Source organism: Microcaecilia unicolor, chromosome 2 (assembly GCF_901765095.1).
Source record: "Microcaecilia unicolor chromosome 2, aMicUni1.1, whole genome shotgun sequence".
Lineage (NCBI taxonomy): Eukaryota > Metazoa > Chordata > Amphibia > Gymnophiona > Siphonopidae > Microcaecilia > Microcaecilia unicolor.
Window position 1 is genome coordinate 487,105,224 of NC_044032.1, and position 16,342 is coordinate 487,121,565.

A 16,342-nucleotide genomic window follows, 5' to 3' on the forward strand; every position below is an offset into this window, starting at 1 on the left:
GGCCTCTGCCATCGAGGCCGCCTGAGCTCTTGTGGAGTGAGCCTTCAGCTGGATAGGCGGCACCTTCCCCGCGGCCACATAAGCCGCTGCAATGGCTTCCTTGACCCATCTTGCCACTGTAGGCTTAGCAGCCTGCAGACCCTTACGAGGACCTGCACACAGGACAAACAGATGATCTGACTTCCGGAAATCATTGGTCACTTCCAAGTATCTGATGATGACTCGTCTCACATCCAGATATTTAAGAGCAGTGTACTCCTCTGGGTAGTCCTCCCTACGAAAGGAAGGGAGACAGAGCTGCTGATTCACATGGAATCGAGAAACAATCTTGGGCAGGAAGGAAGGCACTGTGCGAATAGTCACTCCTGCCTCAGTGAACTGCAGAAAAGGCTCTCGACAAGAGAGCGCCTGGAGCTCGGAAACTCTTCTGGCTGAAGTGATAGCCACCAAAAAGACTGCTTTCAACGTCAGGTCTTTCAGAGATGCCCTCGACAAGGGTTCAAAAGGCGGCTTCTGCAATGCTCTTAGCACCAGGTTGAGATTCCACGCAGGCACCACTGAGTGCAGAGGAGGGCGCAGGTGATTAACTCCCTTGAGAAAGCGCACCACATCTGGCTGCGAAGCCAGGGAAACACCCTTCAGGCGGCCCCTGAAGCAAGCCAGAGCCGCTACCTGGACTTTAAGGGAACTGAGCGACAGGCCTTTCTCTAGACCTTCTTGCAGGAACGCCAACACTGAAGAAATTGGAGCAGTGAAGGGAGAAAGTGAGCCCGCTTCACACCACGCTGCAAAGATACGCCAAACCCTGGCGTAAGCAGTAGAAGTAGAGCGCTTCCTCGCTCTCAGCATAGTGGCGATGACCTTGTCTGAGAAGCCCTTCTTCCTCAGACGCTGCCGCTCAATAGCCAGGCCGTAAGACCAAAGGGGGAGGGATCCTCCATCACCACGGGACCCTGATGCAACAGGCCCTGCTCCACTGGCAGTCGCAGAGGATCGTCGACTGAGAGCCTGATCAAGTCCGCATACCAGGGACGTCTGGGCCAATCCGGACCCACCAGGATTACCCTGCCGGGATGCTTTGCCACCCGGTCTAGCACCCTGCCCAACATGGGCCAGGGCGGGAACACATAGAGAAGCTCTTGTGTCGGCCACTGTTGGAGAAGAGCATCTACTCCCAGGGATCGAGGGTCCCGTCCTCTGCTGAAGAAGCGCGGCACTTGGCAATTGGCCGATGACGCCATCAGATCTAGGCTCGGCTGGCCCCAGCGCTTCGTGATGTCCAAGAACGCCTGAGCAGATAGCTGCCACTCTCCGGGCTCCAAGGTATGGCGACTGAGAAAGTCCGCCTTGACATTCTTGACTCCGGCAATGTGGGCCGCTGAAAGCTGCTCCAGGTTCGCTTCCGCCCACTGGCATAGATTCATAGCCTCCTTGGCTAGAGGGGCGCTCTTGGTACCTCCCTGGCGGTTGACATAGGCCACAGCCGTGGCATTGTCCGACAGAACCCGTACTGGTTTCAACGCCAGTACCGGGATGAACTCCAAAAGCGCCAACCGAATGGCTCTGAGTTCCAGGAGGTTGATAGACCACTTTGCCTCTGCAGGAGACCAGAGTCCCTGCGCTGTCCTTCCCAAGCAGTGGGTTCCCCAGCCCGACAAGGAAGCGTCCGTCGTGACGACAATCCACTCTGGGGTCACCAGAGGCATTCCTGCAGACAACTTGTCCATCTGCGTCCACCAGCTCAGCGCCTTGCGCACTGCTGGGCCCAAGGGAAGGCGCACAGCATAATCCTCCGACACCGGAGTCCAGCGCTGCAGCAGAGAGTGTTGAAGTGGTCTCATATGAGCCCTGGCCCAGGGCACTACTTCCATCGTGGCCGTCATAGAGCCCAACAGCTGCACATAGTCCCAAGCCCGAAGAGGAGAGGCTACTAGGAACTGGTTCACCTGAGCCTGAAGCTTGACAATCCGATTGTCTGGCAGGAACACTCTGCCCACTTGGGTGTTGAATCGAACTCCCAGATACTCCAGGGACTGAGTGGGGCGCAGCTGGCTTTTCTCCCAGTTGATGATCCATCCCAGGGAGCTCAAAAGAGCAACCACCCGGTTCACAGCTTTGCCGCACTCTGCATAAGAGGGGGCTCGGATCAACCAGTCGTCCAGATAAGGATGGACTTGTACTCCTTCCTTCCTCAGGAAGGCCGCGATGACCACCATTACTTTGGAGAAGGTCCGCGGAGCAGTAGCCAACCCGAACGGGAGGGCTCTGAACTGGAAGTGTCGGCCCAGTACTGCAAAACGCAGGAAGCGTTGATGAGGAGGCCAGATGGGAATATGCAAGTACGCTTCCTTGATGTCCAAGGATGCCAGGTACTCCCCTGCCTTCACTGCCGCTATAACAGAGCGGAGAGTCTCCATGCGAAAGTGCCGAACTTTCAAGGCCCGATTGACCCCCTTGAGGTCGAGGATAGGCCGGACAGAACCTCCTTTCTTTGGTACCACAAAGTAAATGGAGTAACGTCCCTTGCCAAGCTGATTTTCTGGCACCGGAACGACCGCCCCCAGGCGGATGAGATTGTCCAAGGTCTGCTGCACTGCCACAGCTTTGACCGGAGACTTGCAGGGAGAGAGTACAAACCCGTCTCTTAAGGGTCGGCAGAACTCTAGCTTGTAGCCGTCTCTGATGACTTCCAGCACCCAAGCGTCTGAAGTTATTGTGGTCCACTCGCCCAGAAACGAGGACAGCCGTCCTCCAATCTGCACTGGGGCGTGGACCAAGACCCCGACATTGGGTACGAGACCCTGGGGGAGGACCGGAGGGAGCACCTCCGGGACGGCGGTCTCTGCGAAAGGAACGCTGCTTGGGGGAGAAGGTCCTCTTAAAGGAAGAGGAGGCAGAAGAGCCCGACCTGCCCGGGCGGTACCGACGGGCTTCCTGAAACCGTCCTCTGGAGGTACCGGGGCGAGCACTGGCTCGAGCCCTGACCTCTGGTAACTTCTTGCCCTTAGACGTGCCGAGATCGGTCACGATTTTGTCCAGCTCGACCCCAAAGAGCAGCTTGCCTTTAAAAGGCAATCTAGCCAGGCGGGATTTAGAGGCGTGGTCAGCAGACCAATGCTTCAGCCAAAGCCACCGCCGCGCAGAGATTGTCTGAGCCATGCCTTTAGCTGAGGCTCTCAAGACATCATACAGCAAGTCTGCCAAATAGGCCAAGCCCGATTCCAGGGCCGGCCAATCATCCCTCAAGGAAGAATCCGAGGGGGAAGCCCGCCGCACCATAGTCAGGCACGCCCTGGCCACATAGGAACCGCAAACTGAGGCCTGCAAATTTAAAGCAGCAGCCTCGTAGGACGACCTTAAGGCCGCCTCCAATCTTCTGTCTTGGGCGTCCTTTAGGGCCGTGCCACCTTCCACCGGCAACGCCGTTTTCTTAGTCACCGCAGTGATTAAAGAATCCACGGTAGGCCACAGATAGGCCTCACGTTCACTCACAGCCAAAGGATAGAGGCGGGACATAGCCCTAGCCACTTTAAGGCTCGCTTCTGGGACATCCCATTGAGCCGAAATTAAGGTGTGCATAGCATCATGCACGTGGAAGGTTCTAGGCGGGCGCTTCGTCCCCAGCATAATGGCAGAGCCAACAGGGGCTGAGGGAGAGACGTCCTCCAGAGAGGAAATCTTCAAAGTGTCCATGGCCTGTAGCAACAGGTTGGGCAAATCCTCTGGGCTAAAAAGCCGCGCTGCAGAGGGGTCATCCGCTCCAACCGAGCGGGGATCCGTCTCCTCCAAGGAATCCGCAAAGGACCGTTGGGAGACCTCAGACACGCTGCCCTCATCTACATCGGAGGAGACAAATTCCTCCAAGGCCTGGGAATCAACCCGAGGGCGTTTGCCTCTGGGAACCTCAACCTCTTTACCAGACGAGGGAGCAGGGGCAGCGTTGTGCATGAGGAAGGCCTGATGCAGCAGCAAAACAAACTCGGGGGAGAAACCCCCCAGACTGGGCACTTCCGCAGCCTGGGCAACAGCCCTAGACGCACCCTCAACCGGCGCTCGCAAGAGCGGGGGAGAGACATGCTGCGCATCCAAGATGGCGTCCGGCGCGACACTCCACGAAGGAGCCGCGCGGGAAGAACGGCTCTTAACTTTAGCCGCTTTTGTGCCGTCGCCCAAATTAAGGGCGTTCATGGCATTAATGTCTCCAACCTCAAGGGCGGCCCAAGAAGAAGCCGTCCGAGCCGCGTGGCCGGCCAAGATGGCGGAGGCGAGGAGCGGGGGATGGGCGTTTATGGCGGGAAAAACCGCCACGCCGGAGGAAGGACCGGGACATACATCGGTCACGAAACTGTCACCCAACAAGGGCGAATCAGGCTTGAAGACCCCCGCATCCCCTCTAGAAGCGCTCCAGCGATCCGGGGAGCGACCCTTTGCACCCTCGCCCTCCGACGCCATATGCCACGAGGAGAAGAATCGGGGAACCCCCTGCCCGCTATAAAAAGGTAAAAATTACCTGCTGTCCGCTCCGAGCTGTAACGACCTGGTGTCCCAGTGAGTAGCTGCAATAGACGCTTAAATAAACGTCGAAATAAACGCCTTTAAGGACGTTCAAAATTTTTTTTTTTTTTTTAACGGAGCCAGCGGGAGGGGGGAGAAAAGGAGGGACCTGGCACCACCAGGTTTGCACTTGCTCAAAAGAGCCCTCAACCCCAGGCACTCAACAAAACCTAAAAATTAGGCTTGGAGGCCTAGCCAGAGCTGCTGCTGTGTGTGACCACCACCTGCTGAGATAGAGAACATACTGAGGAGTTTCCGGCAGCACATGACCACATATAGGGAGGCAAAAGTTTGCTCTCTATCTCCACCTGCTGGTAGATGGACACAACCCACCAGTCTATGGATTGATCAGCTTGATGATATGGAAGTCATTGATGCCTACTCTAGCCCATCCAAATCTCTCCAGCCACGATTAGCTGTTGCATGCTAAAATTGATCCATAGCCCCCAAAGTATTAATTCCCTGAACCACGAGAAGAAATTTCTTTGCCAATCCTCACAGTCTCATGGTACAACATCACAGATATTCACCTGCCCCTAAGAGATGAGGGGGGAGAAAGAACATGGAGGTACATGCCACAGTGAACACATAATAGCCCAGTCCCTGCAAAAGACAAGACATACGGGCTACAGAAACGGACAACAAAGCAGGGGCACGGCCATGGTAAACCTGAACCTGTCCATTTTCAGCTCAGGTCCATCCAGAAGTGGCATGCACCATCAGTGTAGTTGATGGGGATCCCCAAGCCCCACCGGTTCAGTTCATTATCAACCGGAAACCTCAGGCCATCAAAACACTAGCAATCGTTGGCCACTCTTACAGCCACCAATGCCAGCACCCTGCACATGCTCAGCTCTCACACATGCGTGAGAATTGAGTATGTGTGGGGTGCCACCAACAGCAGCAGTTGAGAGTGTGGTAACCAACTGCCATGTATTTTGATGGCCCAGAGGTTCCAGTTGAGGATGTCTTCAGCTGGCAGGGCTTAAGGATCCCTGCTACCAAAGTATTTATTTTGTAAGTGCAGGAGTGAAAGGAGGAGACAGAGATGAAATGCATGTGCCCACCCATAGGCCCACACAAAAACTGTAGACTGGCAACAAAGTATTAAAAAAGTAAGTTTTGGTTTAGTGACTTGAATATGCTAGCTCTGGGAATTTTCACATGCAGCATCTCCGATATCTTTGTATTTTGCACAGTACAAGAGGAAATGCATGTGATTCTATTCCTTTACTACAGCACAGCATGCAAACTGTGGCTTCTTGGCATTTCCAGTTCAGTTTTGGCCTGCACATTTAGATGTCTTATCAAAAATGCCCCTCAAAATGTTTAAACATAAAAGATATATTGGTCTGATGTCAAAAAGATACTGAATAATTTATGTATGCCTTACCTGTGATTTATCAACCTTAGAGATGGACAACTAAGACAAGCACATTTTCCAATGCTCCCTGCAATAAGAAACAAAAATGAATTTACAGATAGAAATACCTGCAAAGAAAGATTATAGACTGTTCAACCTGTACTTAGGGCTTTTTTTTTACAAAGCCACGCTAGCGATTCTCGTGCGGTAAATGAGAGGAAGCCCATATGAATCAAATGGGCTTCTTCTCATTTGCTGCTCTGAGAAGCGGTAGCACAATTTTTTAAAAGGAGCCTTTCCGTTAGTCTCTACGGACCGACCCAGGATCTGACTGATGTGCTAATGCACTCCTTCCAGCGCAGGAGAAGGAAGGAAGGAAGGAAGGAAGGAAGAAAGCAAGCAACACATTCTGTGACACTGGGAACCTGAGCAGTCACCAATCTGTAAATAAGAATGTGCATTCTGCATTACCCTACCAACAGTGCCGCACGTTCAGTCATTCATTTGGCAAAACACGCCTTTTCTTTTTTTTTCTTCTTTTAAATAAATAAACAGTAAACGCACAAAGAAGCTTCACCCCCAAACCAATTTCCGTATCCAACAAAAAACAGGAAAACATTAACTGCTCTTCAGTACGATCAACAATGAAAACAGGTGGGACCCCCTCATTATCACAGGAATCCCCAGTCTTCTACTCACCAGCTAAGGATCACTGCTCTAATAATAAGGATCTCAGCTAACATATCCATAGGCTGCTATTCTCACTATATCACACCTGTTCATAACCATTTCAACCAATCAGGATGGCTTTTATTCTCTGTAATAATTGTGGTGCTTTAGTTTCAAGACCAATTATCTGGAAAATTAAGGCTTGTCCTATCTGTCTGCAGCTCACTAGATTAAAACACGAGCTCAGTAAAGTAAAACAGGAACTAGATGCACTTAAAGCAGCATCTAGGACCGCACAATATCATACTGCACAGAATCATACCAAATTATCACCACTACCACAAAGGATAAAACCACCTAAGAATAGATGGATCATGGTAGGCTCAGGCAGACTTCGTTATGTGACAAGAAAGCATCCGACCTCACAAGTGCTGCCCCTACAAAATTCTTTTACTCCATTACAGCACTGTGATGTTCTTGAAAACAGAACGGAAGCCAAAGAAAAAAAACAATAAAAGTGGAACAAAAAGATATGAAGGTACCCAAAGAGAAAAGAAACCCCCAAATCACTAATGTTGAAACGCATACCAGGAAATATAGATGGAAAGCGATGACCACAAATGCTCGAAGTCTAAGCAATAAAGTTCATGACCTTCAGGCCCTGATGTTGGAGGCAGACTTGGATGTTGTTGCAATCACAGAGACGTGGCTCAATGGTTCCCATGAATGGGATTGCAAAAATACCAGGCTATAATCTATTTAGGAAGGATAGAGAGGGTCGTAAAGGTGGAGGAGTAGCTCTGTATGTGAGGAATGATATCACGGCGACTGAAATGATAGGGACCTGGGGAAAGGAAGAAGCGATATGGATCACCTTAAAAAGAGAGGATAGAACCTCTGTGCACGTGGGTGTTGTATACAGACCTCCGACACAATTAGAGGAACTAGATAAAGATCTGATCGCAGATATTCAAAAATTAGGAAAGAAAAAAGAAGTTCTGTTGATGGGAGATTTCAATCTGCCGGATGTAGATTGGAAGGTTCCGTCTGCGAAATCGGAAAGAAGTAGAGAGATAGTGGATGCTTTACAAAGTGCTCTGCTCAGACAAATGGTGACGGAACCCACGAGGGAGGGAGCGACGCTGGATCTGATGCTCACAAATAGGGATAGTGTATCAAATGTCCGAGTGGGTGCCCACCTGGGCAGCAGTGACCATCAAACGGTTTGGTTCGATATGACAGCTGAAGTGGAGGGCGGCCACTCAAAACTCAAAGTCTTATATTTCAAGCGTGCTGATTTTAGTAAAATGGGGGCATACCTGAGGAAGGAGCTGATGGGCTGGAAGAACGAACAAGAAGTGGAAGGACAGTGGTCCAGGCTGAAAGAAGCTATAAATAGAGCCACAAGCATTTATGTAAGGAGAGTAAATAAAAGCAAGAGAAAAAGGAAACCGATATGGTTCTCCAAGCAAGTGGCCGAGAAAATAAAGGCTAAAGAGTTGGCGTTCCTGAAATACACCAAAACTCAAGAAGCCGAACACAGAGAGGAATACTGGAGGAAACTGAAAGAAGCCAAGAGAGAGATACGTCTGGCAAAAGCAGAAGAAAAAATGGCTAGAAATGTAAGGAGGGGTGACAAACATTTCTTCAGGTATATTAGTGAAAGGAGGAAGACGAATAAGGGAATTGTGAGACTGAAAGACGCTGCGAACCACTATGTAGATAATGATGAAGAAAAAGCAAATTTGCTAAATAGATACTTTTGTTCTGTATTCACAGAAGAAAATCCTGGAGAAGGACCGCGATGGACTGGCAAAAGTGCAAATGAAAATGGAGTAGATATAGCTAAAGGTGGACAAAGCCGTGGTACCGGACGGGATCCACCCCAGGATATTAAAGGAGCTCAGAGAGGTTCTGGCGGGTCCTCTTAAAGATTTGTTTAATAAATCATTGGAAATTGGAGAGGTTCCATGGGATTGGAGAACGGCGGAGGTGGTCCCTCTTCACAAAAGTGGTGATAGGGAAGAAGCTGGAAACTACAGGCTGGTAAGCCTCACTTCAATTATTGGAAACGTAATGGAAGCCATGCTGAAGGACAGGATAGTGAATTTCCTGGAAGCCAATAAGTTGCAAGATCCGAGACAACATGGTTTTACCAAAGGGAAATCGTGCCAAACGAATCTCATTGAATTCTTTGACTGGGTGACTGGAGAATTAAATCAGGGATGTGATATAGACGTAATCTACCTAGATTTCAGCAAGGCTTTTGACACGGTTCCCCACAGGAGGCTCTTAAATAAACTGGACAGGCTGAAGATAGGACCCAAAGTGGTGAACTGGATTAGGAACTGGTTGACGGACAGACACCAGAGGGTGGTGGTAAATGGAATTCGCTCGGAGGAAGGAAAGGTGAGTAGTGGCGTGCCTCAGGGATCGGTGCTAGGACCGATTCTGTTCAATATATTTGTGAGTGACATTGCTGAAGGGTTAGAAGGTAAAGTTTGTCTTTTTGCGGATGATACTAAGATTTGTAACAGAGTGGACACCAGGGAGGGAGTGGAAAACATGAAAAAGGATCTGCAGAAGCTAGAAGAATGGTCTACGGTTTGGCAATTAAAATTCAATGCGAAGAAATGCAAAGTGATGCACTTAGGGAGTAGAAATCCACGGGAGATGTATGTGTTAGGCGGGGAGAGTCTGATAGGTACCGACGGGGAGAGGGATCTTGGGGTGATAGTATCTGAGGATCTGAAGGCGTCGAAACAGTGTGACAAGGCGGTGGCCGTAAGCAGAAGGTTGCTAGGCTGTATAGAGAGGGGAGTGACCAGCAGAAGAAAAGAGGTTTTAATGCCCCTGTATAAGTCGTTGGTGAGGCCCCACCTGGAGTACTGTGTTCAGTTCTGGAGGCCGTATCTTGCTAAGGATGTAAAAAGAATTGAAGTGGTGCAAAGAAAAGCTACGACAATGGTACGGGATTTGCGTTACAAGACGTATGACCTGAACATGCATACCCTGGAGGAAAAGAGAAACAGGGGTGATATGATACAGACGTTCAAATATCTGAAAGGTATTAATCCGCAAACGAACCTTTTCTGTAGATGGGAAGGCGGTAGAACTAGAGGGCACAATACGAGATTGAAGGGGGGCAGACTCAAGAAAAATGTCAGGAAGTATTTTTTTCACGGAGAGAGTGGTGGATGCTTGGAATGCTCTCCCGTGGGAGGTGGTGGAGAGGAAAACGGTAACGGAATTCAAACATGCGTGGGATAAACATAAAGGAATCCTGTTCCGAGGGAATGGGTCCTCAGAAGCTTAGCTGAGATTAGGTGGCAGAGCCGGTGGTGGGAGGCGGGGCTGGTGGTTGAGAGGCGATGATATTGCTGGGCAGACTTATACGGTCTGTCCCAGAGCCGGTGATTGGGAGGCAGGGATAGTGCTGGGCAGACTTATACGGTCTGTGCCCTGAAAATGACAGATACAAATCAAGGTAAGGTATACACATATGAGTTTATCTTGTTGGGCAGACTGGATGGACCATGCAGGTCTTTTTCTGCCATCATCTACTATGTTACTATGTCCGGAGGGACTAAAGGAAAGCAAATTAGCAGGTAATATCTAATTTCTCCTTTCTTAGCATCCCTTTGGATTGGCCCAGGATCTAACTGATGGGACGTAACAAAGCAGTACTCTTAAGGGAGGGACCCCAGCAAACCTGCCATGAGAACCCTCGCACCAAAAATTGCTTCTTGACGACACTGCATCTCTAATCTGTAATGCTTAGAGAATGAATGTAAGGAAGACTAAGTCGCAACCTTACAAATGTGCCATTTTCAGGGCGCAGACCGTAGAAGTCTGCCCAGCACTAGCCCCGCCTCCCACCACCGGCTCTGCCACCCAATCTCCGCTAAGCTTCTGAGGATCCATTCCTTCTGAACAGGATTCCTTTATGTTTATCCCACACATTTTTGAATTCCGTTACCGTTTTCATCTGCTTCCTCCAGAAAGGGCATGTCCAAATCTGGATCAGAGGCTTAGTCCTCCTCCAGATCTCAGGACCCCCTAGCTCTCTTTGCAGGTGCCACCAGATTTTTTTTTTAATAACAAAGCTTAGTACATTTGAAGGACAAACTCAGGACAGAAACCTCTCTCCTGGAGTTCTGATTGCTTCTGCAGCATCACTGCTGACTGTTCTGCTAACTAGGGCAGTAAAGAAGTGGGACGGTCCTCTGAGCCATCAGAAGAGGGCAAAATGGTGGCTTTTCCCGCCAAGATGGGAGAGCTAGCTTTCTCTGCACTGAGAGCTGAAGATAGAAAAGCTGTGACCGCTTCAGGAGGAGCTGAGAGAGAAGAGCCAGCCACACCTGACACCTCCAGAACTGTGCAATATTTACATGCCCTACTCGCTCCGAGTCCTCGGCACTGACAGCGCATCTTTGAAGCTTCTCTGCCATAGCGTGGCTCTTTTTTTTTAATGAAAAAAAAAAAACTCGCTACCACAGCTGAGCCACACAGGAAAAGCAGAACGCTAATACTGGCGGAGACAGAGCTGCCCTGCTTGTTCGCATCCCTTTTCTTTTTGGTTGTTACAAACGTGGCTGCCTCTCCCCAGGATTAAACATTCTTCTGCCAAAGAGGTTGAGCTCTCTCCCTCACAAATAGAAGTGGCTAGCACTACAGGGAGGAATCGGGAGGAATTAGGAGAAGGGACTCAGAACCCCTGAGTGTAATACCCCCTGAAGCTCAAGGAAGATCCCCGCAAACCTCAGCCTCCAAATAGAAGAATCACCGGTGCACAGAAAAGAAACCTTAAAGAAGTCTGAAATAACTATTAAAGAGCCAAGTCCCCTACTTTTTCTTTTTTCACAAACTAAGCAGTAAAAAGGAGAATATCAAGAAAAAAAGATATATACAGAGAGGAGACTACAGGGCTCACCTCCTTCCACCTTCTGGAAACTGAGAATACTGAATCTAGGTCTAGATGGCCAGGGCTCTTATTGGCTCAACAGAGTCCGTCTCCACCTGCTGGAAGGAGTGCATAACCCATCAGTCAGATCCTGGGCCAGTTTGGAGGGACACCGAGGAAGAGGCCCTTAGTCATCTCTGTAATGTACATAAAACTTACTTTCAAAAGACGAGTTCTAAAGGTAACATTTTTCCCAAGGATTTTCTATTTTATAAAATTAGAGTTTATAGTTTTGGAAACCTCTGACTGTTCAACTGACGGCTTGGGGCATCTGGATGCAGAACGTAACCTTAAAATTCTAAAAAGTTCAGAAGGGACCATTATCGTTTAAATACAAAAAAAGAAGTTCTGCCCAACAAAAAACTGTAAAGAAACAAAATCTGTACCATCAAACTTTAAAGGTCTCCATAACAAAATGCATGCGCACCCTTAAGCTACAAGGTCAAAAAGGTTCACAAAAATAACCATTTGTAAGACTTCTTACACTAATCCTTAAGCAGGCTTTACAGCAGCAATTCTAGTTAGATGTTTTAAAACATCAACTGAGTTTCATGAGTAAGAAGGAGTGTGTTAAAATTGCTAACCTGGAACCAGGATGAATAAAAATGTATTTATTTGAAACAACAAATTTCTTCTGATTTCAATTTATTTTCAATTTGTCTGAGTTGGGTAAATTTCTTTACAAACATTTAAAGATATTAATTTCTATTTAGCTCACACCTTTTTCAGTAGTAGCTGAAGGTGAGTTACATTCAGGTAGACTAGGTATTTCCCTGTCCTTGGAGGGCTCACAAACTATCAGGCCGATGATCAAAGTTAGATGCGGGCACTAGAGGCCACTAGCGCTGGACTAGAACCTGCATTTACCTGTGCCTCCATGATCATCGGGCAAACCGCGCCCAAGTGATGCAACAGCACAAAGTTCATTTAAATTAGATTTAAATGAGCTCTGCTTGGAGGTCACGTGATGTGGTGAACGAAGGTGGACGTGTGTTACACCGCGGGTCCAGAGGGCTGCCTCTAACAAGAGAATTATAACTATACTAGACCCGGTACGAACCGTGAAAACCTTATAAAATAGCGGAGAGACTGTATGGATAAGTTCCTTCTGCAGGCTACGATGTCAGCGGCGGCGAAAACAACAAAAAGAAAGGACGAGCGCCTTCGCGGCGCTGAAAACAAAATGGCGCTGGCTTCGCCCTCCACGTCCCCGCCACAAAAAGTCACAGAACCACTGGTGACAGAACTTACAGAGGCAGTGGTCCGAGCACTGGATTCGCGATTCAGTCAGCTCTCAGAACAAATAGCTGGGCTATCGGCCTTAGCGTCCGACCTAACACGACGCACTGGCGAACTGGAGACACGTGTCTCGGATGTGGAAGATATCCAAAATGAGCATGTATCCAGTATAGAGAAATTGGAGCATCTGACAGCGGAATACCAACAAAAATTGGACGATTTGGAAAACCAGGCAAGGAGGGAAAACCTCCGGTTCGTAGGGTTTCCCGAATCGCTGGAAGACAAGAAGATCAAAGAAACACTAGAAACGTGGTTGGTGGCACGGTTCCCGGAAGCTGCAGGAGGCGAAAAAATCTATCTGGATAGAGCCCACAGAGTGGGAAAACGGCAGCAAAGAGAAACAAGGCCTAGAGTGATTATAGCCAAATTTCATTGCTACACTCAGAAGGCAGCAGTGCTTAGCTGTTACAAGAATAATAAAGACGACTCACAGTACGAAGGAGGACCCATAAAAATATTTCAGGACTATTCAGCACACCTGATGTCAAAGAGGCGAGCATTTGCACCAGTCTGCACGAAGCTTGTGGATAAGCAACAGAGATTCATCTTACAATATCCAGCCACTTTGCGGATACAGACTGACAAGGGCTGGAAACAATTCATAACCCCAGAAACAGCACTGGAGTGGATGGATTCTTCTTCTGGGTGAACCTGGTCTAGGAAGCGTGAGTACTTTCTAAACAGACACATTGCAAAGCATGAAAGTTACAGAAAGCATAAAAAAGTAATGGCTACAGACTAAAGAGACTGGAGAGATCGGGTCAGACTTCCTGGCTAAAGACACATGTGACATAGATACCGGGAAAGGACCATAACAATCTAATATGTACACGGGTTGGAGGTATGCCCTCGACCGCATTATGTAGACCGTGAGGCCAGATGCATGGCACATGGGAGAACATAGGGGGGGACGGGAAGGAGGAGGGGCAAGGGAGGGAAATGGGAAGGGGGGAAAGAACTGCTTCACCAGAAGAGATAACAAAAAATGATGTTGGGGAGGTAACTGTATTGACTGTAAAGTGTAAACCTAAAGAAAAAGGCGGAGGGTCATGGCTGGGGGACCCGAAGTCTTGGGAAAATATAACAATAATGCAAAGGAAAAGCAGATACGATAATAATGAATAGACATAATGTGGTACGATTAGCATCTTGGAATGTTTCGGGGATAACATCCCCAGTGAAGCGGACTAAGATACTGACGCACTTAAAACATCATACAGTAACAATAGCATGTCTACAAGAGACAAAATTAACGGATGCAGAGCATCAGAAATTGAGACAACAGTGGGTAGGAGATTGTCACTTCTCCTCTGCTGAAGATCGCAGGGGAGGAGTGGCGATACTTATTAAGAGAGGAACTCCATGCACTTCAAGAACAGTGGATAAAGACAAAGCGGGAAGGTACATATTGGTACATATCAATTACATGGGGCAAGAATATTACATATGTGGAGTATATGGTCCCAACCTTAGAGATCCAGCCTTCCTTTCTACCCTAGTCAGATTGGGGCTAAAATATGAAACAGCACCCTGGATCATGATGGGGGACTTCAATCAGATCTTAAATCCAGAAGTTGACAGATTGTCTGCCACGGCCTGGGGAGCACTAGGGAGAGGAAAAGGACTAGATAATATCTGTAAAGTGCTAGATCTAGTAGATCCATGGCGCCTCTTACACCCTACACAACGGGACTATAACCATCTCTCTAGAGCACACAGAACCTGGTCCCGTATAGACTATATCTTTGTCGCAGCCTCGTTATTCCCGGCAGTGCACTCGGCAAAAGTGGGCCCAATGGCAATATCAGATCACACACTAATATGGGTAGATATAGCGATGGGCCCCCCTAGGGAGAGATCTGGAAGATGGAGATTCCCGGCATATCTGGTTGGAGATACTGATTTCCAGGCATTTCTGGTAAAGAAATGGGAAACCTATGAGGAAACTAATGGGGGCCACCAGGATGATCCAGGGCTATAGTTATTGGCTTCATACGGGACCGGGACGGGTAAAAACACCAACCCATATAGCCCCTTTGGTAACGCCACTGCGAAGAGCATGGAAATGGGTTGGGAAAATACATAAGTTCAGCCCCACGACCTCACCATTCTTACCCATAGGGGGGAATGAGGACTTTCCAGCAGGAGCATCCTCATCTACATTCACAAAATGGAGAAAAGCAGGAATCATATTCTTATTACAGATCATTAAGGATGATGGAACCTTAAAGAACAAAGAGGAATTACAACAGAGTCATGGGTTCCAGAGGGGGGACATTTTAGCATACCACCAAATAAAACATTATGTACAGGCCCTACCAAAAGAAAATTTAGAGGTCACAGTAAAAAACCAGATAATGGAAGCATATGATTTGGAGGCACAGGGAGCAACACCACTGAAATATTATCATACACAGATCAGGGAGGCAATGCCAGAAGTAGCATACCAACAGCAAGCGCAAGAATGGACACGGGAACTGGGGTTCAGGATTGAGGGGTCAAATTTGCAATCTTGCTTGCAGACATGCTATAAGATATTTGGAAGTGCTGAACTATGGGAAACACAATACAAGTTCCTCATGCGTCTATACATATCGCCACATAGGGCGTTTCGAGCCACACTGAGGCCAGAGGATGACTGTCCCAAGTGTGCAGGGCGAGGAGCACACTTGGGCCACATGTTGTGGCAATGCCCGCCAGTAAAAAACTTTTGGACACAAGTATGCAGACAAGTTTCAACGATGTGGGCCATAACATGGAAGATCCGTCCACACTCGTCCTTCCCTACACCCCTTCCCGTGCACTCCGCTCCATGGATAAATCCTTCTTATCTGTTCCCTTCTCCACTACTGCCAACTCCAGACTTCGCGCCTTCTGTCTCGCTGCACCCTACGCCTGGAATAAACTCCCTGAGCCCCTACGTCTTGCCCCATCCTTGGCCACCTTTAAATCTAGACTGAAAGCCCACCTCTTTAACATTGCTTTTGACTCGTAACCACTTGTAACCACTCGCCTCCACCTACCCTCCTCTCTTCCTTCCCGTTCACATTAATTGATTTGACTTGCTTCATTTATTTATTTTTTGTCTATTAGATTGTAAGCTCTTTGAGCAGGGACTGTCTTTCTTCTATGTTTGTGCAGCGCTGCGTATGCCTTGTAGCGCTATAGAAATGCTAAATAATAGTAGTAGTAGTAGTAGTAGATATACTATTTGATATCTACAATACTAGAGAACCAACTAAAACAGGCTTTAAAGGATTTGCAAGACGGGCAGTATTGATGGAGGAAAAAACCATATTAAAACTCTGGCTACAGGAAGATAGACCCACAATACAAATATGGAGAGCATATTTGATATCGCTCAGTGCCCTGGAGAGAAAGGACATATCAGACCTAGCAACCCTGAAAGGGGAGAAATTTTTGCAGAGTTGGATGCCATTTTTGGAGACATTAACTCCATTAGCTTGGAGCAGAGTATTAAATGGCTAATAACT

The 16,342-nt window shown here is 48.3% G+C and overlaps 1 protein-coding gene across 1 annotated transcript in view; it reads right to left on the bottom strand.

Annotated features, from left to right (window-relative positions):
* Positions 1-16,342, bottom strand: part of LETM1 (leucine zipper and EF-hand containing transmembrane protein 1) — a 289,282-nt gene that overhangs the window by 261,484 nt on the left and 11,456 nt on the right. The window contains 1 exon segment of the mRNA XM_030191105.1: positions 5,948-6,005. Coding sequence (XP_030046965.1) covers positions 5,948-6,005 — 58 coding nt within the window.